Source organism: Glycine max, chromosome 8 (genome assembly GCF_000004515.6).
Source record: "Glycine max cultivar Williams 82 chromosome 8, Glycine_max_v4.0, whole genome shotgun sequence".
Lineage (NCBI taxonomy): Eukaryota > Viridiplantae > Streptophyta > Magnoliopsida > Fabales > Fabaceae > Glycine > Glycine max.
The window spans coordinates 6,791,688-6,814,842 of NC_038244.2; the positions used below are offsets into that span (position 1 = coordinate 6,791,688).

At 35.3% G+C, this 23,155-nt stretch overlaps 5 protein-coding genes across 6 annotated transcripts; 2 read left to right on the plus strand and 3 right to left on the minus strand.

Annotated features, from left to right (window-relative positions):
• The first annotated feature begins 636 nt into the window (after positions 1-636).
• On the plus strand, positions 637-5,679 carry LOC100785174 (LRR receptor-like serine/threonine-protein kinase GSO1). Its single transcript, XM_003532625.5, has 2 exons — positions 637-4,757; positions 4,859-5,679. The coding sequence occupies exons 1-2, from the start codon at positions 1,301-1,303 to the stop codon at positions 5,227-5,229; spliced, it is 3,828 nt and encodes a 1,275-aa protein (XP_003532673.2). The 5' UTR covers positions 637-1,300; the 3' UTR covers positions 5,230-5,679.
• On the minus strand, positions 5,526-7,736 carry LOC100778929 (hypothetical protein). Its single transcript, NM_001359256.1, has 3 exons — positions 7,498-7,736; positions 7,266-7,403; positions 5,526-5,764 (listed from the first exon to the last, which is right to left on the minus strand). The coding sequence occupies exons 1-3, from the start codon at positions 7,583-7,585 to the stop codon at positions 5,748-5,750; spliced, it is 243 nt and encodes an 80-aa protein (NP_001346185.1). The 5' UTR covers positions 7,586-7,736; the 3' UTR covers positions 5,526-5,747.
• Positions 7,737-10,637: 2,901 nt separating this feature from the next.
• On the plus strand, positions 10,638-14,550 carry LOC102666523 (TPR and ankyrin repeat-containing protein 1-like). The gene is given in 8 exon segments (XM_041018055.1): positions 10,638-10,764; positions 10,896-11,112; positions 11,218-11,538; positions 11,616-11,829; positions 11,832-11,912; positions 11,915-12,140; positions 12,852-14,024; positions 14,105-14,550. Coding segments are annotated over 5 exon segments (1,488 nt in total). The 5' UTR covers positions 10,638-10,764; positions 10,896-11,112; positions 11,218-11,526; the 3' UTR covers positions 13,807-14,024; positions 14,105-14,550.
• A 619-nt stretch (positions 14,551-15,169) lies between these two features.
• LOC100779457 (tRNA-dihydrouridine(20/20a) synthase) lies at positions 15,170-19,774 on the minus strand. 2 transcript variants are annotated; one of them, XM_003531070.5, is made up of 13 exons: positions 19,403-19,761; positions 18,893-19,151; positions 18,642-18,768; positions 18,198-18,325; positions 18,020-18,089; positions 17,802-17,904; positions 17,448-17,565; positions 17,287-17,368; positions 17,062-17,123; positions 16,781-16,853; positions 16,611-16,691; positions 16,189-16,269; positions 15,170-15,476 (listed from the first exon to the last, which is right to left on the minus strand). In XM_003531070.5, the coding sequence occupies exons 2-13, from the start codon at positions 19,093-19,095 to the stop codon at positions 15,312-15,314; spliced, it is 1,293 nt and encodes a 430-aa protein (XP_003531118.1). In that variant the 5' UTR covers positions 19,096-19,151; positions 19,403-19,761; the 3' UTR covers positions 15,170-15,311. The 2 variants fall into 2 exon arrangements, with proteins under 2 accessions (XP_003531118.1, XP_040873997.1); XM_041018063.1 differs by lacking the exon at positions 15,170-15,476 and having other exon boundaries at positions 16,202-16,293; positions 19,403-19,774.
• Positions 19,775-21,287: 1,513 nt separating this feature from the next.
• LOC100780000 (protein SLOW GREEN 1, chloroplastic) lies at positions 21,288-22,575 on the minus strand. Its single transcript, XM_003531071.5, has one exon. The coding sequence runs from the start codon at positions 22,388-22,390 to the stop codon at positions 21,509-21,511; it is 882 nt and encodes a 293-aa protein (XP_003531119.1). The 5' UTR covers positions 22,391-22,575; the 3' UTR covers positions 21,288-21,508.
• Between the last annotated feature and the right edge of the window lie 580 nt (positions 22,576-23,155).

Sequence of the window (23,155 nt, forward strand, 5' to 3'; positions counted from 1 at the left end):
ATAATAAAGATGAAACGCTGCAAAAGGACATCAGGTTTGGTAACTCAAACCAAAAAGAACGACAAGAAATACAGGATTCGATTCAATTTTTCTTTTATTTGGACCTAGCATAAACTAAACAGAGTTCGTGATTACTTTTTATTTTATTGTATGAAATTACAGAAACGGAGTAAGGGTTGGTTTAAAGTTTAAACTTAAAACAGTTTATCTGGCTTGCGTGGGAGTGATAGTGATTCGTTGATCAGGACTCAGTTGACTTTGTAAAGCAAGGACAGAATAAGGTTTGAGAAATTGTATTGATACAAAAAGTTTGTAGAAAAGTTACTATTATAATACTATTTAACAAAGAGATATTAGAATGGAATATATAATATTGTAAAAGATGTCATATGAATTCATTTCGGGAATAGTGAAGAAAAAGTTATTGTCATAAGTGTTAGTATTTGGGTTGTTTAACTAAGATTTAGTATTCGGTATCATTTTATTTCAAAGTAGACCGATTTGGTAAGAAAATTAATTGAATATCAAATAAGAAATTTTATATACCACTTTGGAAAAAAAAAATAGGAATAGTGATTATCAAGCCCAAATACCTAAACTCAGTTCATAAAGTTTTTAAAAGGGATATTGTTATGTTATTGAACTGCTCACTTTCTCATTGGGGTCTCATTCATGCTCAGCCACGAGGCTAAAAAACCAAACCCGCTACAACTATTCTTCTATCAACTAACAACTACTGCATCGATCTTCCCCTAACCCCATATCTTCATGACTTATAGTAGTTTTCAATTCTGTATTTCTGAGTCAATCTCTGACCACTGTTGCATTCCATACTCATCTCTTCATGGTATTTATTATTGGACCTTTTCATTTCCTTATATGTTGACCTTCTTGTTTCTCAATATCAGATTATCTCTTCTTCCTTCAACTCTTCCCTCTTCTTTCAGAATGGCAACTGAAGGTGTTTAACTAAAGTGTTGTGTTCTCATTTTAGAGTTTCTCATCTCTCATTTTTTCACCCTTTTCGATGCTTCCTAGCAATATTCATATTCATGCAGCACATACCAACTCATCTCCAACGCATGCCTTGCCATGCAACCATCCATCCCTTCCATACTTCTATCTTCACACGTACGTACACACACACACACACCAAGAGAACCATAAAAGCCTTACTTTTACACTGTCTTCATCTACATCACTAGGAAGAACAACTTTTTGTCGCAACTTGAAACCAAACAATCCTCACTCTCTTGTCAAGTTTGTGAGTGTTTAAAAGTTGCAAAATAGAGCAACCCAAATGCCACAAATGACGAAGTTTTCAACTTTTGCAATTGCGTTCCTTTTGTGTTTTTCTTCTATGCTACTAGTCCTTGGTCAGGTCAACTCAGACAGTGAGAGCATTTTGAGATTGTTGTTGGAAGTGAAGAAATCTTTTGTGCAAGACCAACAAAATGTTCTGAGTGATTGGTCAGAGGATAACACAGACTATTGCAGTTGGAGAGGTGTGTCATGTGAATTGAACTCAAACTCAAACTCTATATCAAACACTTTAGATAGTGACTCGGTGCAAGTAGTAGTGGGTCTCAACCTTTCTGACTCGTCACTCACCGGGTCAATATCACCTTCACTCGGTCTCTTACAAAACCTGCTCCACCTTGATCTCTCCTCCAACAGCCTCATGGGTCCCATTCCACCTAACCTCTCTAACCTCACTTCATTGCAATCTTTGCTTCTCTTCTCCAACCAACTCACGGGTCACATTCCCACTGAGTTGGGCTCGCTCACGAGTCTCCGAGTCATGCGACTCGGTGACAATACACTAACGGGAAAGATTCCCGCGTCTCTTGGGAACCTGGTGAACTTAGTCAACCTCGGCTTGGCTTCCTGTGGACTCACTGGGTCGATTCCGAGGCGATTAGGTAAACTCAGTCTCTTGGAGAATCTGATTCTGCAGGACAACGAGTTGATGGGTCCGATTCCTACAGAGTTGGGGAACTGCTCAAGCCTCACCATCTTCACTGCAGCTAACAACAAACTCAACGGCTCAATCCCGAGTGAACTGGGTCAACTCAGTAATCTGCAAATTCTCAACTTTGCCAACAACAGCTTATCAGGGGAGATTCCGAGCCAACTCGGTGACGTGAGCCAACTCGTTTACATGAACTTCATGGGGAACCAGCTCGAGGGTGCTATTCCACCGTCTCTAGCTCAACTGGGTAATCTTCAAAATCTGGACTTGTCAACGAACAAGCTCAGTGGAGGAATCCCAGAGGAGTTAGGCAACATGGGTGAGTTAGCTTATTTGGTTCTGTCTGGTAACAACCTTAATTGTGTCATACCAAAGACCATATGTTCCAATGCAACAAGTTTGGAGCACTTGATGTTGTCAGAAAGTGGACTTCATGGTGATATTCCAGCTGAGTTGAGTCAGTGCCAGCAACTAAAGCAACTTGATTTGTCCAACAATGCACTCAATGGGTCCATAAATCTTGAGCTTTATGGGTTGCTGGGGCTAACTGATCTTTTGTTGAACAATAACAGCTTGGTTGGTTCCATCTCTCCCTTCATAGGGAACCTCAGTGGTTTGCAGACACTTGCTTTGTTTCACAACAATTTGCAAGGTGCTCTTCCAAGAGAGATTGGAATGCTTGGGAAGTTGGAAATTTTGTATCTTTATGATAATCAATTGTCAGAGGCTATACCTATGGAGATTGGTAATTGTTCTAGTTTGCAAATGGTTGATTTCTTTGGGAACCATTTCAGTGGAAAAATTCCCATCACTATTGGAAGGCTGAAAGAGTTGAACTTTCTTCACCTTAGACAGAATGAGCTTGTGGGTGAGATTCCAGCCACCTTGGGTAATTGTCACAAACTGAACATTCTTGATTTGGCTGACAATCAGCTCTCGGGTGCAATCCCCGCAACGTTTGGATTCCTCGAGGCGTTGCAACAGCTCATGCTCTACAACAATTCTCTTGAAGGTAACCTCCCTCACCAATTGATAAATGTAGCAAACTTGACCAGAGTGAATCTTTCAAAGAACAGATTGAATGGTAGTATTGCTGCATTGTGTAGCTCTCAATCATTTCTTTCTTTCGATGTTACCGAAAACGAGTTTGACGGTGAAATTCCTTCCCAAATGGGGAACTCACCCTCCCTTCAGAGGCTGAGATTGGGTAACAATAAATTCTCTGGTGAAATTCCAAGGACATTGGCAAAAATCCGTGAGCTGTCATTGTTGGACCTCTCAGGAAATTCACTCACTGGACCAATACCAGCTGAGCTTTCTTTGTGCAACAAATTGGCATATATTGATTTAAACAGCAATCTTCTTTTTGGACAAATACCATCATGGCTTGAAAAATTGCCCGAGTTGGGAGAGCTTAAGCTCTCCTCCAATAATTTTTCTGGGCCTCTTCCCTTAGGCCTATTCAAATGTTCCAAATTGCTAGTTCTCTCTCTAAATGATAACTCTCTGAATGGAAGTCTCCCATCTGATATTGGTGATCTTGCATACCTTAATGTCCTCAGACTTGACCACAACAAGTTTTCTGGACCTATCCCTCCGGAGATAGGTAAGTTGAGCAAGATTTATGAGCTCTGGCTCTCTAGAAATAACTTCAATGCTGAGATGCCACCTGAGATTGGAAAACTTCAAAATCTCCAAATCATTTTAGACCTCAGTTACAATAATCTCTCAGGCCAAATCCCATCTTCTGTTGGGACTCTGTTAAAGTTAGAAGCACTTGATCTTTCCCACAATCAACTCACTGGAGAAGTCCCACCACATATTGGGGAAATGAGCAGCTTGGGAAAGCTTGATCTCTCTTACAACAACCTTCAAGGAAAATTGGATAAGCAGTTCTCCCGCTGGCCAGACGAGGCATTTGAAGGAAACCTACAGCTTTGTGGAAGCCCTCTTGAGCGTTGCCGCCGTGATGATGCTTCTAGGAGTGCAGGCCTAAATGAGTCATTGGTAGCAATTATATCTTCCATTTCAACTTTAGCTGCAATTGCTCTTTTGATACTTGCGGTGAGAATCTTCTCCAAAAACAAGCAAGAATTTTGCTGGAAAGGCAGTGAAGTGAATTATGTTTACTCTTCCTCTTCATCACAAGCACAGAGAAGACCATTGTTCCAACTAAATGCTGCAGGAAAGAGGGATTTCAGATGGGAAGACATCATGGATGCCACGAACAACCTAAGTGATGACTTCATGATTGGTTCAGGAGGTTCAGGCAAAATCTACAAAGCTGAATTGGCCACTGGCGAGACGGTGGCTGTCAAGAAGATTTCATCGAAAGATGAATTTCTGTTAAACAAAAGCTTCATAAGAGAAGTCAAGACACTAGGGAGGATTAGGCATAGACATCTTGTGAAGCTAATAGGATATTGTACCAATAAAAACAAAGAAGCAGGTTGGAATTTGCTGATATATGAGTACATGGAGAATGGGAGTGTATGGAATTGGCTTCATGGGAAACCAGCCAAGGCAAACAAAGTAAAAAGGAGCATTGATTGGGAGACAAGGTTCAAAATTGCTGTGGGATTGGCTCAAGGAGTGGAGTACCTCCATCACGATTGTGTCCCAAGGATCATTCACAGGGACATCAAATCCAGCAACGTGTTGCTAGATACCAAAATGGAGGCACACTTGGGAGATTTTGGACTGGCAAAAGCACTAACTGAGAATTGTGACTCCAATACTGAGTCTAATTCTTGGTTTGCTGGCTCTTATGGCTACATAGCTCCAGGTAGTGATCAAACTGCTAGTTTGAATTGATTTTTATCTTACATTATTCTGCCTAATTTTTAACCACTGAACAAACTTGTTTAATATTGGCTTTATTTTCAGAGTATGCATACTTGCTACATGCAACAGAAAAAAGTGATGTTTACAGCATGGGAATAGTGCTTATGGAACTTGTTAGTGGTAAAATGCCAACAAATGATTTTTTTGGAGCTGAGATGGACATGGTGAGATGGGTGGAAATGCACATGGATATACATGGCTCTGCACGTGAGGAATTGATAGATCCTGAGCTGAAACCTCTTTTACCTGGCGAAGAGTTTGCTGCATTCCAAGTGCTTGAGATAGCCTTACAGTGCACAAAAACTACACCACAAGAGAGGCCATCTTCAAGGAAAGCATGTGATCGTCTCCTCCATGTATTCAACAACAGGACGGTGAACTTTGAGAAGATGAATTTGGATCATTACAAATGAATTTGTTTTCAGAGGATTGAAACAAATCCTAACATTATGGAAGATTTATGTCTATGATACCTTTCTATCACATTTTTAAGATTCATGTCTAAGATTTATGTCTACGATACCTTTCAAAAACAAATTACATGGGATAGCAAAAACCCCACAATCACAAGGCATCCTTTTAAAATCGCTGATAGGCTGTAATCAATATTTTGCAAATGCCTGGTCCCAAGGGATGTTTTATTCTCCAAAATAAACTGAAAGCATGCACACATTTGATAAGAGGTATTGGAGTCAAATATATCGTGATATAAAGTCAAGCAAATCGTCGGATTTAATCTTATTACCAATGAAGCCACAAGGCCAGAACATTATCACTTACAACAATTTCACTGCTTTCAAAAGCATGTGCACAAAATAGTCTGATTAACAGCCTTACAAACATAGCACTATGAAATCAGAAAACAAAGGCAACAAGTTCAACATATTTCATGATTATTTTCACCAAATGCTACAATCCTTGAAGACAGGCATTAATCATCATCTCCATCTGCAATGCAATATCAAAAATAAATAAGAAGCAATAAGGTAATAAAATGACAATATAAAATCACCAAAGTAGATGACAACCCAAAAACATCATATCCAAAGCAATTCAATTAAGGAGCAGCTGGAAATCTTAAAACATTTGAAGCATAATTCGGCTGTTGATGAGAAACATGATTCGGAAATTACCATACTAAATTCTAAAAAGTCAAACAATTGAATGACAGTAAAAATAAAATTCTTGACTTTAAAAGCTAGAAGAGAATCAGTGACCAATAAGAACACAAGAAAAAATAAATGGACCACAAAACCCAACATAATAGCCCATAAAAATAATCAATAACACATGAAGCACATAAAATAATTCAACAACACAAAATGCATGAGAAGAATAGAATTTCTTGCTGGAGCAATCAACTCTCTGAAGCATCAGATGAGTCACATTACTTAGTGGGGCTGCTCACCAAAATTTCACCATGCATTACAATAAACTGTAAGTCATCCAATTGCATTAAAATTGTAGTAGCTTATGAGCAATCACAAGTTCAAAAACTGTGCAGTGTAGTGTTCCAATAAATCATCTATCAAGAAACAAACTAAATCTTCATCATCATTACCACAACATCCAAGTCACTAACTTAAAGGAATCATATTCTTCTAAATAGATAGCCACTGTTTCATATTGAACTACATCAATGGCAGTTCAAAATCACATTATTAAGTGATATTTATTCCAGTACTCATTGCTAACATTATCCTCCACTAATCTAATATTTTCAAATTCCATAGTAACTTAGGACCAAATGAAACAGTAACATCTTACTCAAGACACTCCAAACCGAAGAAAAGAGATACTGCATAAAACTACTAATCGAATTCTAACATTGACAAAAGGCATGTTCTTATGCAAAACTTCTCTCTTTCTCACCCAAATATCTAACAATCCACATCAACCATTCCTGCAGAGGCACCCTCTATCCTTTTTCTCCAAAATAGCCATTGCAAAGACCAATTCAGTTTCAGCTTCCTCACAACTTCAAAAAACTGTGTACAGTGTTCCAATAAACCACCCATCAAGAAACAAACAAAATCTTCATTAACATTTACCACAACATCCAAGCTACTATCACTTTAAAAAGAATCAAATTCTTATGCACAGAAAGCCACTATTTCACATGGAACAATATCACGGCAGTTCAAGCCACTACACTTGTACTCATCGCTCACATTATCCTCTTGAATCAAACATTTTCGAACACCTTAGTAACTTAGGACCAAATGAAACAGTAATATCTTCCTCAAAAGAGGTACTTCACAAAAATTGCTTATCCAATTCAACAACGACAGCGCCAAATTATCCTCCTAATTACTTACGGTTCCAGATTCCTCACAACTCTATATCGAGTAAAACCAAATTATTCATCATCCTAATCACTTAAAACATAAAGCAGAAGACTATGCAGCGTCTTTCGTTACATAGTTTGGATTGAAAAGAAAAGGGGAACCTATGTAACGTCTTTCGTTGGCGGCTTTGGCCTTTTCGAGCATCTTGTCGAGGTCTTGCTCCACTTGGGCCTCCCATTTGAGAAGCTGGTTCACAAATACCGCTCCCAACCCCATTCCGACCACGTGCTCCCACGGATCTACACGCGCCAAAAAAATCATGAATCAGAAACGGAATTGAATTAGCGTTCGCGAGAAGAAGAAAAAAAAAAAGAGAAATAGATGGATAGATACGGCGCATGTAGGGGAGTTTGCGGAGAGCATTGGAGTACATCTGGGTTCCCAAACCCAACAACGCGCCGATCGCCGTCGCACTCAACATCTTTCTCTACCCTCTCACTAGATTCCACAAACTTCCTCTCAGAAACCAAACCTATTTCTTCAGGGAAAAAATAGTTTCGGGGGACGATGAAGTATTTTGCAGGGTATTAAAGGAAAGTTGTAATTTTTTTCGTCAAGTTTTTAAAAAATTTCATTTGATCTCTAAATTTTAAAAAATGAGTCAATTAAATCATTTTCGTCAATTGAAGTTGACGTCGTTAGCATTACAGATTTCGGCGGCTTTCATTTGCAAAAAGTATAGGTTTTAGTCGACACTACATTTATAATTATTTTAAAATGCAAGTGACTCATATATTTAACAAGAAACTGTTTCATTAATTTTAAATAATTATTTTACAAGAAACTCAATTTCTGTTACATCAATTTTAAATAACTTAATTAATTTTTTCTTTAATAAAATTTATTTAACTCACAAATATTATTTTTCTTTCTCATATATTTAACACAAAGTTAAATAACTCATGAACAATAATTATTAATATAAATCATTGTATAAATAATTCTTTAATTTTAAGTAACTCAAAATTGACACACCAAAATATATTTTTTTCTTATAAGCAACCCATTATATACATAATCGCAAACTAAGACAGTTAGGTTTTTGCAAAATTAAAATATATTTTTCATTCTTATAAATATAAAAATATTTAAAATTCATTCTTATACAATTTTTAGTATGTTTTTTTTTTTGTTTATTGTAAAATTAAAAATATGTTGTTTTTGAATTTGGAGTAAGGTTCAAATAATTCAACCTACCTGCATTATTTTTTTACATTGGTTATATGCATAATTGAGATGAAAAACTATCATTATATATTTAAATTTATCCAAACATATGTTTGGATTAAATAGTGAGATATTTCAATTTTACAAGAACCAATAATATACTAAAAGTTTACACAAATAAATTTTGAATATTTTTATATTTAAAAGGGATGGAAATCATACTTTAATGTTTTTGTAATTGTGTAAACTTCAACATAAACTGAATTTAGTTAGTATCTAGTAGCTTCTATGTTACACATTTGTTATCTTATAAATACATATCCTTTCTCTTGTATCAATCTACATTGAATAATGAATTTTCTTGATCATGAGAGTTCTCTCTCTTTATCTAATCATGGCTCTCAATACTATGTTTTTGGACAATTCTTATTGTCATTTGTCTTAAAGGTCTAATTCCTAATTACCTACACAACATTATCACCGACAACTGTTATCAACAATTGGATTATTTTTTTTAATTACTAAGTAACTTTGCTTGTATATTTATTTTCTTTTACAAGGAAAAATTCTTATGTGATAAACGCCAACTCATTTAGAGTTTGCTTGAGATAGTTGTAAAAAAAAAATTATTTTAACAATTGATTATTGTTATAATCGATCGATTATAATCAAAATCAGTTTTTCTGAGCTGGTTTATAATCGATTATAATCAATTTGTCCACCTTTATAATCAATTTCTGCGCTGGATTATAATCGATTACAATTCACACTTCTATTTGAACCAAATTCTCGATGCTCCAAATGTTGTGAGAAAGAACTACAGAAAGCAATATCTTCCAGGGCCAATGTTTGGGCCTTATTCCTTTATAAATGTAGTTGGTGGCATTGAAGAGTTTGATGATGCTGGACGAAGCCGGAAAAATATGGTTGAAGTAGCAGTTGTGATGAAAATAATTAAAAACTGTTTTAAAGGTTTGTGTCTGCATGGAAATCTCAGTGGTGATCTATCATTTTAGTATATTTTCATTTTCCTTGAAAAGGACTATACTTGTCAAAATTGAATTTTTTTCATTGATTTCAAAGTACATGGTTGTAATTGGATTAATGTTTGTGAGTAGGTCATATTTTAAGTAATTAGCAGTATCAAGGATCTAGTATTTGTTAATAAGCACATATTTTCTAATAGTAATATATTACATTATTTTTTTATCCTATGCAGCATGGCGTGACTTAAAGGATAACCTCAGTATAGGTGTAGTGTCTCCATATCAGTGACGGATATACGGGGGGCAAGCATGGACCCGCCCCCCCTTTCCAATTTCAACAATTTCTAATTTTGTTGCAAACTTAGAGAGCCGCAAGCCCACGTCTATGATATGAACAGTGTTTTCGGCACAATACACATTTCTAATTTTGTTGCTGACTTATGCTTCAGCATAGAGTATGACCAGTGTTTGCATGTCTATACCCTCTAGAGCATAAACCGATACGCAAATACGTGTGTTTCAATTGCATCATTTGAAGCAAACTGAAAACAAAGGTTGATCCTAAATTGGAATGTAGTTTTCATGGACACATTGAAATATATCAATAATTTAATATAAGAGGTCGAGTTTGCCGCATTGATCATAGTAAAGTTAGAATATTTTTATCATATAAATTTGTTCATTATTACCCTTTACATCCAATTACATGAGCTTAATAATAGATTTTGTGACAATACTATAAAATTACTTACTTTGAGTTCAACTTTAAAACCTAAAGATCTTTACAAATTAGTTGATGTGAAGAAAATTTGTGATTTGACAATAAAGTTTTATCATGATGATGTTATTATCGAAGAAAAATTTCAACCTTAGAATAAAGTTAATATTATGAACTTGATTTTTCTTTTCATTTTGAATTAAGAAATCTATGAGCAATTTCTGAGTTATGTCAAGGATGGGTGAAAACAAGAAAATATTTGATTTACCCTTTGATTAATTGATTAATTTGTTTGGTGTTAAATTTTCCTATTTCAACGACTGAAAGACATCATTCCATAGTATAAAGATTGTGAAAAAGAGATTCATATAGAAGATGAAGAATGAATTTCTAACATATTATTTGATTACCTAGGTTAAGAGAAAAATTACTGAAAAGTTTGATATAAATTCTATCACTAATTAATTTTATCATAAACCAACGTATTTTATTTATTATAATTTTATTTAACATTTAGCATTTGACATTTTAGTCCCCTAAATTGAATCAGGATCCGTCCCTGCTACATATGCTGTTGGACAGCGGTATGATACACACGATGGATTTGATGTGAAGGTGAAAACAATTGATGGTTTCCAGGGTGGAGAGCGGGACATTAATATATTATCAACTGTACGAACTAAACGCAGTACTTCGCTTCAATTCATCTCCAATCACCATAGGACTAAGGTTGCTCTTACAAGAGCTAGGCATAGCTTACTATCTACTATAATTTTTTTTCATTTTTTATTTTGTCCCAAAATAAATTTTTGTATTAGTCTTGACATATGGAGTAATGCTGAAATTATGATATTGAACAGGTACTTTTTGTTGATTTTGGGAAATGAAAGGACTCTAACAAATGAGGAAAATGTTTGGAAATCTTTGGTGCTTGATGCTAAAAAGCGTCAATGTTTCTTTAGTGCTGATGAAGACAAGGAATTGGCGAAAAGTATCTGGGATACCAAGAAAGAGTTGGATAAGTTAGATGATTTGCTTAATGCAGATAACTTCTTTTTCAAAAATTCCAGGTGGAAGGTATTTTCAATCTCATTCTTGAAATTTTACATTTTCCTCTTGTTGTCGATTTTCCGATCATGTTTTTGACCTTTAGTTCACCTTCTCTCCTTGTTTTTGTTGCAGGTTCTTTTCAGTGATAGCTTCCTTAAATCATTTAAGAAACTGCGATCAAAGCAGACTAAAAAGTTAGTTCTTGACCTCTTGCTCAAACTCTCAACTGGGTGGAAACCTAAAAGGATGAAAGTGGACTTATTCTGTGGAAATTCATCACAGATATTAAAGCAATTCAAAGTTGAAAGTCTCTTTGTTGTCTGTTAAACAGATATAGGAAAAGAATATAATGCCTCCAGAGGATGTCCCAAAATTAGTGAAGCGTCTTGATAATATATTTGGAAGCTACACTGACGAATTTATAAGTCGCTGCAGTGAGAAATGCTTAGAGGGGTAAGTACTGTAAGTTAAATTCAGTTAGAGCTAAGCTTTTATAGCTGCTAATATCAAGTGTTTTGCTTCTTTTCTAGGAATATGTGATCCCAGTAAGTTGGGAAAGATCAGTAGAGATCACTAAATTTAAGACTCTTGATAATAATGGAAATGAAGCTGAATTAGGTGGTTGTGATCAAAGAATTTATGTGGAGAACTCAAAGGTCGAGGAGAGTTTGTTATTGATGAAATTCTACTCCTTATCATCAGTTGTAGTTAGTCACTTGCTTTCTGATCGTATCAGTGATGAATTCGACCGTTTGAAGTATCAGATGAAGAATATGACATAATCTTCTTTCCTAAAAGTACATTTGTATTGGGTCGCTCTGGTACCGGAAAACCACTGTTTTGACTGTAAAGTTATTTCAGAAGGAGTACAAGCATCATATGGCTGTTAAAGAAACATATGGAATTAACAGTGCTGCAATTCCTTGTTTGAATCATGATAAAGAGTATAAAGAGAATTCTACTATGAATGATAGGCCTGTCTTACTCCAGCTATTTGTTACAGTCAGTCCTAAACTATGTCAGGCAGTAAAACATCACGTTGTGCGATTGAAAAGGTGTGGAACTTCTACTAAAGACTATATGCTTTTCTTTCTCCTGGCTAACAATTTGACATTAGCTGGCTATCTTTAGATTAATCCCTTTCGTCTTTCTTAATTATTTCCATTGTCTATTTGTTTATTGGTTTTCACTTTTCACTTTTGAAATACCCAGATATATTGAAGCTGAATTTATATATTGATATATTACATACATGCAAATTTAAAAATAATTTATTGGGAGATTTTTGTATTGTTATATTTTCTCCATCTCTTTTATATGATTGTGGAATATGTTTTCATTTGGAAAAAGAACTGGAGCAAAAATTTTAGTTTTATAAATATGAATGACTTAACTCTATTATTTAGATCAAGATATGTTTAATTACAAAAGAACCTTCACTCATTGTTTAAGAATTGGTGAAGTTACCATTATAAATTGCTCTCAACCTTGATAAGATAAAATCTATGGCTTCACTCCTATATTGACCATGTGAATGTAGTGAATTAGCATGATATAAGAAGGTATATGTAAAGTTTCTTCTGAGATTATGATTTTTTTTTGTTTGGTTTTCTGTATAGGAAACTATGTAATGATATTATTTACTATATTTAGTCCTTAGTTTTATATTATTACAGTATACCTTCACTTAAATTTTCATTTTTTTTAAGTTTTTATGCATTGTTTTGTTTGGTATTTAACAATATTAGAACTTGTTATGCATACAGAATCATATGTGGTGGCAATATTTCTGCTGAAAGAAATTCTATTGAGGAAGATATTGTTGATGTTGATACGTCAATACAGTTTAAGAATACACCAGACTCTTTTATGAATCTTCCTATCGACTCATATCCCCTTGTGATAACATTTCAGAAGTTTCTAATGATGCTTGATGGGACTGTGGGAATTTCCTATTTAGAGAGATTCAGTGACTTATCTTCTGATGCTAAGAACCTCAGTGCAAGGTCTGTTGCTTTGGAAACATTCATCAGAAAGAAAGAGGTAACTTATGACAGGTTTGATTCATTGTATTGGCTCCATTTTAATTCTCAGTACACTAAGAAACTTGATTCCTCTAGGGTGTTCACTGAAATCATATCCCATATAAAAGGGGGTATGCAAGGGGTGGAATCTAGCGATGGTAAGCTAAGCCGTGAGGAATATCTTTCATTATCTGAAAATCAAGGATCAAGTCTTACCAGGCCGAAAAGAGAGATCATACATGATGTTTATCAAAGTTATGAGAAAATGAAGAATGATAAAGGGGATTTTGATTTGGCGGACATTGTAATTTACCTTCACCGTCGTCTCAAAATGAACAAATATGAGGGTGACAAGATGCACTTTTTGTACATTGATGAGGTTCAAGATTTAACCATGACTCAAATTGCTTTGTTCAAATATGTGTGCCAAAATGTAGAAGAAGGTTTTGTGTTTTGTGGGGCCACTGCTCAAACAATAGCAAGGGGACTAGATTTTAGGTTCCAAGATATCAAATCTCTCTTTTACATGAAATTTGTGCTAGAATCAAAGGGAAACACATACAATCAAGGAAAAGTGAAAGGGAAAATTTCAGAAACTTTTTTATTGAGTAGGAACTTTCACACTCACGCTGGAGTGCTGAAACTATCCCAGAGCACCATTGAACTTCTTTTTCGTTTTTTTCCCTCATTCTATTGATGTTTTGAAACCTGAGACCAGTTTGATATATGGGGAATGTCCAGTGGTTCTTAAATGTAGAAGTAGAAAAAATGCAATTGTAACTATTTTTGGCAACAGTGGACATGTGGCTGGAAAAATTGTTGGCTTTGGTGCAGAGAAAGTAATTTTGGTAAGACTATGTAGGGAAGAAGGCTCTTGTTTTAACCATTCTAGACTGCAAAGGCCTTGAGTTTCAGGTTGTGAAAGCATCTTATCTAACTCATTTCTACTGTGTATGTTATGTATTTTTTTAATGGTCTTATGTGTCCTTTTCCAGGATGTATTGCTGTACAACTTTTTTGACTCTTCACCTTTGAAAAATCGAGGGAGAGTGATATATGAGTATATGAAGGAACAAGATATGCTAGAACCTACAGAACATAAGTCGTATCCAAATTTCAGAGATTCCAAACACAATCTCTTGAGCTCTGAACTTAAGCAGTTATATGTGGCTATAACTCTTACAAGACAGAGATTGTGGATATGTGAGAATACGGAGGAATACTCTAGACCTATGTTTTGATTATTGGAGAAAAAAGGGTCTTGTAAAATTTAAAGAACTGGATGATTCACATGCTCAAGCAATGAAAGTTGCTAGTGCTCCTGAAGAGTGGAGGTTACGTGGCAAAAAGGTTGTTTTTATAATTGACCATTACATTCATTATGCTTTTACAGTAATGAATTAAAATAACATATGTCATGCTTTATCTTCATTTGATTGAATCATTGTTTATTAGTGTCTTATGAGGTTTATTATAGTTTGCTTTGAAACCTGCATTTTCTGTATATGGCATAAATTGGATGTAATATCTCAAAATAGTTTGATACCATGTGTGGCATAGAGCAAATTATTAAGATTTAATTTACAGATAAAGATAAAAAATAATGGATTAAAAGAAATAAGAGGATATATGTGTTCCATTAATTTCTACTTTGCAAGGCTAATGATTTAGTAATTAAACACATAACAAAGTAGGTTGAACCAAATGCTTAACCCGGTCCGTTATTTAATTGAAATCTTTTTTAAAATCTTAAATCTATTTTATGACATTGAAAAATTGTGACATTTTGACTTTTGTTGGATGGTGAAGTGGCAAAGGCAATGTAGTACAATGAACGATGATGCTTAATGGGTATAATGACTAAATAAAAAATTGTTGGTACATGTGATTTGATACTTAAGTCTTTAACCAAAATCAATCCTAACTTGAGCATGGAATTACAATTAGAAGTATCACTTAACTCAAAAATAGATCAATCTAGTGAAAGAAAAATTAGTAGCATTGGAGAGTTGTTAGAATGTTAGTGGAATAACGGGAAGAAATAACTTTATAACAAAAGATTTTAAAAAAAATTAATACTATTTTGTATTAGATAAAAGCATTCATTTTGTAACAATATGAACTGTTACATGACACCTATCACTTGATTTCACAAAAATAAATGGCAACGACTGTTGTATGTTTTGCTGAGTACACGTGAACTTAAGCGCAAATAATTACTGTTGCTTCTCTTGTTCTGTATGGTGCAGGCAATAAATTGTGCATGTTAGCAAAAAGATCACGGCCAGGAGGTGGCTCCGCAACAGGCGAATCCAATACTGAGTCGGGAATTGCTACAAGGGTTTCTTCAAAAAATGATTCCATTGTCTACATGGTTCAAGAATTTAGTTAGCATTTGAATCAATTTAAATATAATAACTGAAGTTGTAGTTTATAAAACACAAGACCTTGACCTAACTACTTCAAATAACAAGGGAATGAAAGAATTATTTATCATATCTCAGTACATGTATGTCCCTAATTTCCACAACAGAATAGTAGAATACATCATCACAATATACACACATCTTTTGGCATCAACCTCACACTCTTTACACAGTAGTCATTAAATTCTAGGGATAACCACTGCCCCAGTGCCACTCATCTTTGTGTCCCAATTTATTCCACAATTTTGTTTTGGTCTATCCTCTCTATCTATAATCTAATAATGTAGGTAATATCAAATAAGGATCCTCTGTCAGTCTTTCATTTTCAAGCATTATTTTTAATTTTCTGGAGAAATGGAGACAACTCCATGAAAGCTATAGGGAAGAAGGGTTCTACTAATACAAGATAGAAGAAAGTTGACATCTACGCTAGACCACCATACCATGTACCTTACCAATGCCATTGATGAGATAGAAATCATGGAAAAGAACAGTAAATATAAAAAGAATACATATATAAGCTTTGCTTGATGAACAAAAAGTTTTTATATCCTGTAGTCTGTTGATAGCTTCATCTAGAACGTTATACAATATAAACGACATACTCTTCTAAGTAATAATCAAATGATTAGATTTCATCATACTAATCTTACCGTGCAATTTTTGAAAGCAGCATCAGCTTTGCGCTTCCAAAGTCCATTCCCAGGTTCCGAATGGAAAAGATGGAGTAGAGGCTACAGAAACATAGCAGACCATTGCTATTCAATAGCAGCAAATTGGAAGGAGAAATTTGAATGTCATTAATAAATATATAATTTGCTTCATGCAATTGAAAGGGAGGAGGTTGGGCAGAAAACCTCCAATCTTCTAAAATTAAATAGGAACCCATTCATAAAGTCATACGAAGTGAAAATGTGCCTGTACCATATAGCAACTTAGAGCTACATCTACATATAAAAGAATATAGCTTTATATATCAGCTATTCAATACCACATACAGTGCTACACAGGAATTTACATCAAATGGAAGAAAGAAATTATAAATCAACTAACAGCGGGTTATATTTATTCTCACCTTCACAATATCTCGCAAAGTTGGCCGATGTCCGTATTTTCCCAATACTGAGTCCCCATAGACTAGATATCTTTCAAGGACCTTGATTAAATGAAAAATAAATAATCAAAACTGAAAATGGTAATCACAGAGTAATGTGAAAGTTTACTCAAAGAATTTTGTAAATGAACCTGACGTCGTGTAAGATCACAGCTTGGTGTACCATAAATTGCAGCGTCAACATGTCCCAAAATCTGCCAAGGGCTGTTGAGATTATCAACAATGGTTACTCAAGCTACCACATCAATTTATACAAACAACGTTAAGAAGGTTCAATCAAAAAGAATTGTCATAAATATACAACTTCTCTGTCCCCACCTAACACCGTAAGCTTTTAGGATATTTTTCAGAAAAGCAGAATCCTGATACATCAAATGGGCAAAAGGGGGAAATTCTTGTATTTGAAACTTACTTGTTGTATGCTGCACGTCCAACCATGACACCATGAGCTCCAGCTTCTCGAGCTGCACTAACCTACAAGCAAAGTCCCCACGAAAATAGGCAAAAGTAGAGTATCAGGAGTTGGGACAATGTGTAGTGATTATGAAGAGAACAGCTTTAGTGCTCGAAAATTCCTAAAATTTATATGAATATTAGGATTCAATACCAAAGGATGATTATAATGACAACATCTCACCTCATCAACACTAGTAATGCCACCATTGATTGTAAATCTTAGGTCAGGAAAGTCACGTAAGAGACCATAGAAGTATTCATATCTGCATTTAAAAAATGAAAGATATCACATGCAATTCTATATATAACATGACTACAAAATCAAAATTTACTAGCACATACTTTAGTGGAGGAATACTCCTATTTTCAGCAGGGCTAATGCCATTGAGAAGTGCCTTCCGCGAGTGAATTATGAAATGCTTAGTGGGTGATAAAGAAGAAACCTGATATATGAAATCACCTGAAAGACAATGGATGTACCCAATTGCTGAACCCCTTTTCTGTGCATTCTAAATGCAAGACACTGTTTGAGATCAGTTATAAAAACTTATGAAGTGTTTCAGATATATACATGGTGGGCAGCAACACCATTTTTGCAATATTTTAAAAAAGTGGAGGATAGAACGTATTCGTTGAATCCAAACTTTGCATCCTTTCAACTTGAAAAGACAAAGAATGCAAGCAGAAGAACCTTACACAACTCATTGTAAGAATCATGATCGTCCACGCCAATTCGACATTTGACACTGACAGGTACATTTGTGCTGGCAGCAATTGCTGACATGGCCTCAGCAACAAACTTTCCTTGTATACATCAGATTTCCATATCAATTTGCATTGATGAAGAAAAATTATATATTTAATCTGTTTTCATATTGTCATATTTAATTAAAGATCAAGGATGGTTTTCTAACCTTGGGGTTAAGCATAAGGCTCACACCAAAACACCCATGCCCAGCAACTTTTGGACTAGGGCACCCACAGCTGGTATAAATTGAAAACAGCAAAAACAAAAACCAAAAGCATCTATATCAAAGAGCAAAAGTAGAACATTAAGAATTTAAGGTTTGAGATGATAGGAAATATACGAACTTTAAGTTGATCTCATCATAGCAATAAGCATTAGCAAGCTCAGTTGCTTTAGCCAGATTTTCTATATTACTCCCTCCAATTTGAAGCACAATGGGATGCTGATCTGGAGAATATGCCAAGAATCTGTCCTGAGCAAAATAGACAAAATAAAAGAATAAACAGTTTTCCAATACCAATTTATCCAGAAACTATGCTTTTGAGCTCTTGTGCACATACATAAGCTCACTAAGACAAGATAAACAATTGATTTGCATATGAAAATCAATCATTATAATTTATGATATGAAATATATTTTACCCCAGAAAACACACATAAGGTTGCAAAACTGCAACACGATCTAGTTATTCACACAAGCGAAACCCTTTTGGCTCCATGATACCTAGTAATTGTTTTTTCCATATTCTATTTTCTGTTAACGAACACACTTGTATATCAAAATTTACCAAATTGTCCTTTTGATGAACAATTGTTTCAGCTGCAAGCATCTCCGTGTACAGCCAAGCATGTTTTGATATGAGGCGCGCTAGAGTCCTATAGTGATGGTCTGTCCAGTCCATCATTGGAGCAACACTGAAACTCAACCAACCAAAAACAATACCAAACCACTGAAAAAATCAGTATACTTTATAGTACATTCAGATGAGAAGCACACGTCAAAACGAAAAAATACAATGCAGAGATACCGGGCACCCACCTAAACCAAGGAGGAAGGTGGTATCTGGCAACCACCCCAGGTTTCTCATGTAATTGGTGTTTCTGGGCATGAGTAGAAAACAGCCTATAGCTGCACCTATTCCTATGAGATATACCTACCGTGAATCTTTTATTGCTTTTAACGACATTAGAACTTATGGGAGCAAATGAAACGGCCAGGGAATATCCTGCAAGCTTCATCATCTTATCCCTTTTAGCAAACCATGGTCCCCTCTCTCAGCTGCTGCTGCTACTACTACCTATCCATCAAAAGAAACCAAATATTCATGCTATGAAACTTATACACAACAATAAGTGGTGCGTGCTGCCAATGTATGAGACAAATTACATGGCATGATAATATCACGCCTATGATGAAAATCACTTAAAAACATGAGCAAATAATTCCGGTTGGTAAGAAAAGAAAGAGAAGACTAATTGAGAGGCATTTTATAGAACAGAAGATGTGCAGAGTGAGAATATCCCAAACTGAACGGGAAAGTAAACGCACTAGGCACCACACAGAAGTTCAAATTCGAACAAGGAACGCGTGACGGTGCCAAACGAGTCCAACGCAGTGCCACACTGAAGAGGAGAGTCAAAGCACCAGGCACCACACAGGAGTTCAATTTTTTTTGTTATCTAAACCAAGCAAAAAGTCGTCGTTTTTGAGTTCCAAAAATTAATACCTCTAATCCAAGTAATAGTATACAAACATCATTTATTTTAAACATTCCACTGACACTTTTTCATTTCTCTCTATCTCTTTTTATTATATCATAAATTTTATTATAATTATATTTTTTTCTCTTTTTTCACTTTCTCTAAGTGTTTTTTTAAAGACTTTCTAAGTAATAGATAGTATATTTGTTGTCTATCAAACCTTTTTCCCTCTTGCCATTACCTTATATGCACACTCAAAATAGTGGATCTAGGAAAAAATTTCACTTTGTGATTTTCTTGGTAGTACTACAGTACTCGTTCTCTTACAATTTTTTTTATTTGGTTTTTTTTACTTATTTTTAATCCAAAGAAAAAAATAATTAGAAAAGGTAAGTATTGCTATTTTAAAAGAAAAAGTATATATTAAGGGAGGATTGATAAAAAATTTCTCATCTTGATCAAGCTGTTAAATTCACTGTTAATAAAAGTAATTAAGAATATAGTTGTTTCACTTGTTAATTGTTACATCCGGTCTTATTTATTAGTCATAGTTGATTAAATTATATTTATTAATAAAATTATTTAATTTAGGTATTAGTAATAAATTTTTCTTTAATTATAATATTTTCTAAATTTTTCCTTAATGTTAATGGAAGTCTATTCATCTTCTCTAATTTTCATTGAAGAGATAAATTGTCAATTCAAATTCAAAGTCGCATTTAATTATAGATTAAAATAAATAAAAGTATTTTAATAAAAAATAAATAATAAATGATGAAATAAAGTGCGGTAATAAGGAAAACAAATTTTGTGGACTACTGTATGTATAGGAACAGAGTATAATTTATTTTATCTTAATTCACTTTATTATTATCATTACATGATTCGAAAGGTCACACTTTGTTGTACCAAAAAAAGATTCAGAAGGTCACACTTATCACAAGTGCGCAAACTGTGACAAATAATCAATTCAACACGAAAATCATGACCCATGAAAGCAATTTTACATAAAGTACATCCATATAAAAATTGCACATGATGAGTTGAGGAAGGAAGAAATGCAGTACTGATAAATCAGCAAGATGATGAACCTAAGCACCTGATAAGTGATCCCCACGCATCAGTATCCAAAATTTACACAAAGAAGCAAACAAAAATAGAAATTTCATTGGCATGAAGTATATAACTCAATTTTCCTCTGTCCTGACATCCTCCGACCTCTAACAGAGTTAAGAGATTTTTTGTTAAAAAAAAAAAACAATGTTACTTTAATTTTGAATTTTGGAAGAAAGAAAAGCAAGTTAAAATAAATTTTCAACCAAACTCTATGAAAGTTACTAAATTCTCAAAAGCAAAAGCTCATCTATCCGGGTGTTTATACGTGTCTGGCCAAAAACTACTCGCATGTTTGGAAACACGTTGCAGAGTGATAAACCATCAGAAGCAACTTCGCGTATTTTAGAGAGAAACCGCAATCTGCATTCCAAACATAACCTTTTTGCTAAAAACGAAGTAGCATACCAATTTGAAACGATCGTATAGTGGCTCACAACAAACATCACACTCTATTGGACGGAAAAGCTAGTCTTTGTAGCAGCTTCCAGAAATCAAATCACATATAAAACGCAAAACCGAACATTCGGAATCTTGACAAATATCAGAAAACACTGGTAGCTATTCCAATAATAGCAGAGAATAATAACTAAGAGGAAATTACATGTGAGAACAAAAAGTTAAAGGCAAAAGCAGCCCCACTGTTACTGAGTTCAATTCACCAGAACTCAACAATAATCATTATTTCTCTATCATTCTCTCTATTAATACAAACAACTTTTACACCCACCCATCTTTTCAAGAGTGGCATAGCAATATAGCATAGATAGCTAATGCAAAAGAATTTAACTCGGTTTTTGCATCCTTATTCCAATTGCCGCAAATTTATTATTACTATTTCTCAACTCTCATCAGTGCTAAACAGCTTCATCCTTGACAAAGGGGTTCTCAAATACCCATCAACCTCAAACTTCTTTGGACTCAATTCCCTGTATTTTGCAAACTGCTCCTTAGCTTCTTCATTCCTATCAAGCAAGCTATAAATCATGCCTCTACAAAAATAAGGCCTGAAATCCCTAGGATCCTCTTTCGTGAGCTGATTATAAATTACTAACGCTTCATCCACGTTTTTCTGAAGAAACATGATCTGCGCCATGATGAGCTTTACGTCTCTGGCCTCCTTCGCCATCTTGTCCTCCTCCGCCACTCGCAGCGCCTCCTCGAGGCGCCGCATCGCGGCCTCCCCCTCGCCGCACCGGTCCATCAGCAGCGCGTTCTCGAAGAGCGCCTCGAAAGAGAGCGGGTTCGCGGCGAGGACCTCCTCGTAGTAGCCGCGCGCGGAGTCCGAGTCGCCTGTCTCCGCGGTGAGGCGCGCCGCGAGGAACTTCCAGTCGGCGGCGTCGGGCTGCGCGGCGATGAGGCGCTTGAGGATGGCGAGCGCCTCGTCGTCCTCGCCGAGCTCGAGCTTCTGCTGGAGGAGGGACTTGAGCGCGGCGAGGGCCTCGGCGTTGGTTTCGAGGAGGTCGGAGAGAGGGGAGAGGGACTCCTCGACGTTGAGGCGGTGGTCGGTTTCGAGAGGAGGCGGAGGGGAGGCACGTGCGGTGGAGGGGAATTGGAGCGCGACGGCGGCGAAGACCGCGGCGCCGGCGAGGGTTTTGAGGTTGGGGAGAATGGGGGGTTTGGAGTGGGCCCGGACGGTGAAGCGAGGTTGCTGTGGGGGTATGGTTAGGGTTTTAGGGGTGAAGGAGAAGATGGAGGATGATGAGGATGCTGAAGTCAACATCGTGGATTTAGGGTTTATGGTGTAGGGGAGACAACAATGCTATGCTGATGAAGGAGGAAGAAGGGGGAAACAAACAACACTATCTGCTTGAATTGAATTGAAGGTTGGGTTTGGGTTTGCCGTCTTGTATTTTACCCTTGTTTCGGGTTTAAACGTCAAGGAAAGTTTGTTTTATAAGGCTAAAAAGGTAATTTTAATTGTAAATTTTATGTTAAAATAAACGTTGTGAGACATAAATGTTTTTTTTTATAAATAAAACAATGGAACCTAAGCTTGAATTGTCACACTCGGCGGTAGGTGAGAATGGTGTTAGGTATTTTATTGAGGACTGAGAGGATTCCTAGTAGCGAACACGTTTCATTTTAGTGCTTCTTTCCTCCATTTAACTCATTTACGTGAATTTAATTAATAAAATTATATTTATTAGTAATTTATGTTATTTTTAAATTATATTTGATAAAATTAGTTCATAACTAGCTAAAAAAAATTATAGTTATAATTTACTGTAATATAGAAGCTAAAAAGCTAAAGATTTATAAGTTAGTTTATATAATTATTCTTTTATCTAATTAATCACGGTGTTTTAGTAATCTTTTTTAAGAGTGTTCATGGGATACATTAGGATAAATTAATTATTGTTAGTGATTTTTTTTAATCAGAAATTTGTTAGGATCAATTCCAACTAGATCAAAACCAAAAATATTTACCATAAGTTTAGATTAACTTATATGACTATTATATCATTTAATAAATTTAAAATAAGAT

Excerpts from the sequence above, each read along its gene's own strand:
- LOC100785174 (XM_003532625.5), top strand. The coding sequence starts at position 1,301 with ATGCCACAAATGACGAAGTTTTCAACTTTTGCAATTGCGTTCCTTTTG. Across the intron at positions 4,758-4,858 it reads TTATGGCTACATAGCTCCAG|AGTATGCATACTTGCTACAT; the intron begins GTAGTGATCAAA and ends CTTTATTTTCAG.
- LOC100779457 (XM_003531070.5), bottom strand. The coding sequence starts at position 19,095 with ATGATGAAGCTTGCAGGATATTCCCTGGCCGTTTCATTTGCTCCCATA. Across the intron at positions 17,124-17,286 it reads GCATTACTAGTGTTGATGAG|GTTAGTGCAGCTCGAGAAGC; the intron begins GTGAGATGTTGT and ends CTTTGCTTGTAG. Across the intron at positions 16,270-16,610 it reads CTTTGCGAGATATTGTGAAG|CCTCTACTCCATCTTTTCCA; the intron begins GTGAGAATAAAT and ends ATGTTTCTGTAG.
- LOC100780000 (XM_003531071.5), bottom strand. The coding sequence starts at position 22,390 with ATGTTGACTTCAGCATCCTCATCATCCTCCATCTTCTCCTTCACCCCT.
- LOC100778929 (NM_001359256.1), bottom strand. The coding sequence starts at position 7,585 with ATGTTGAGTGCGACGGCGATCGGCGCGTTGTTGGGTTTGGGAACCCAG. Across the intron at positions 7,404-7,497 it reads CAAACTCCCCTACATGCGCC|ATCCGTGGGAGCACGTGGTC; the intron begins GTATCTATCCAT and ends TGGCGCGTGTAG.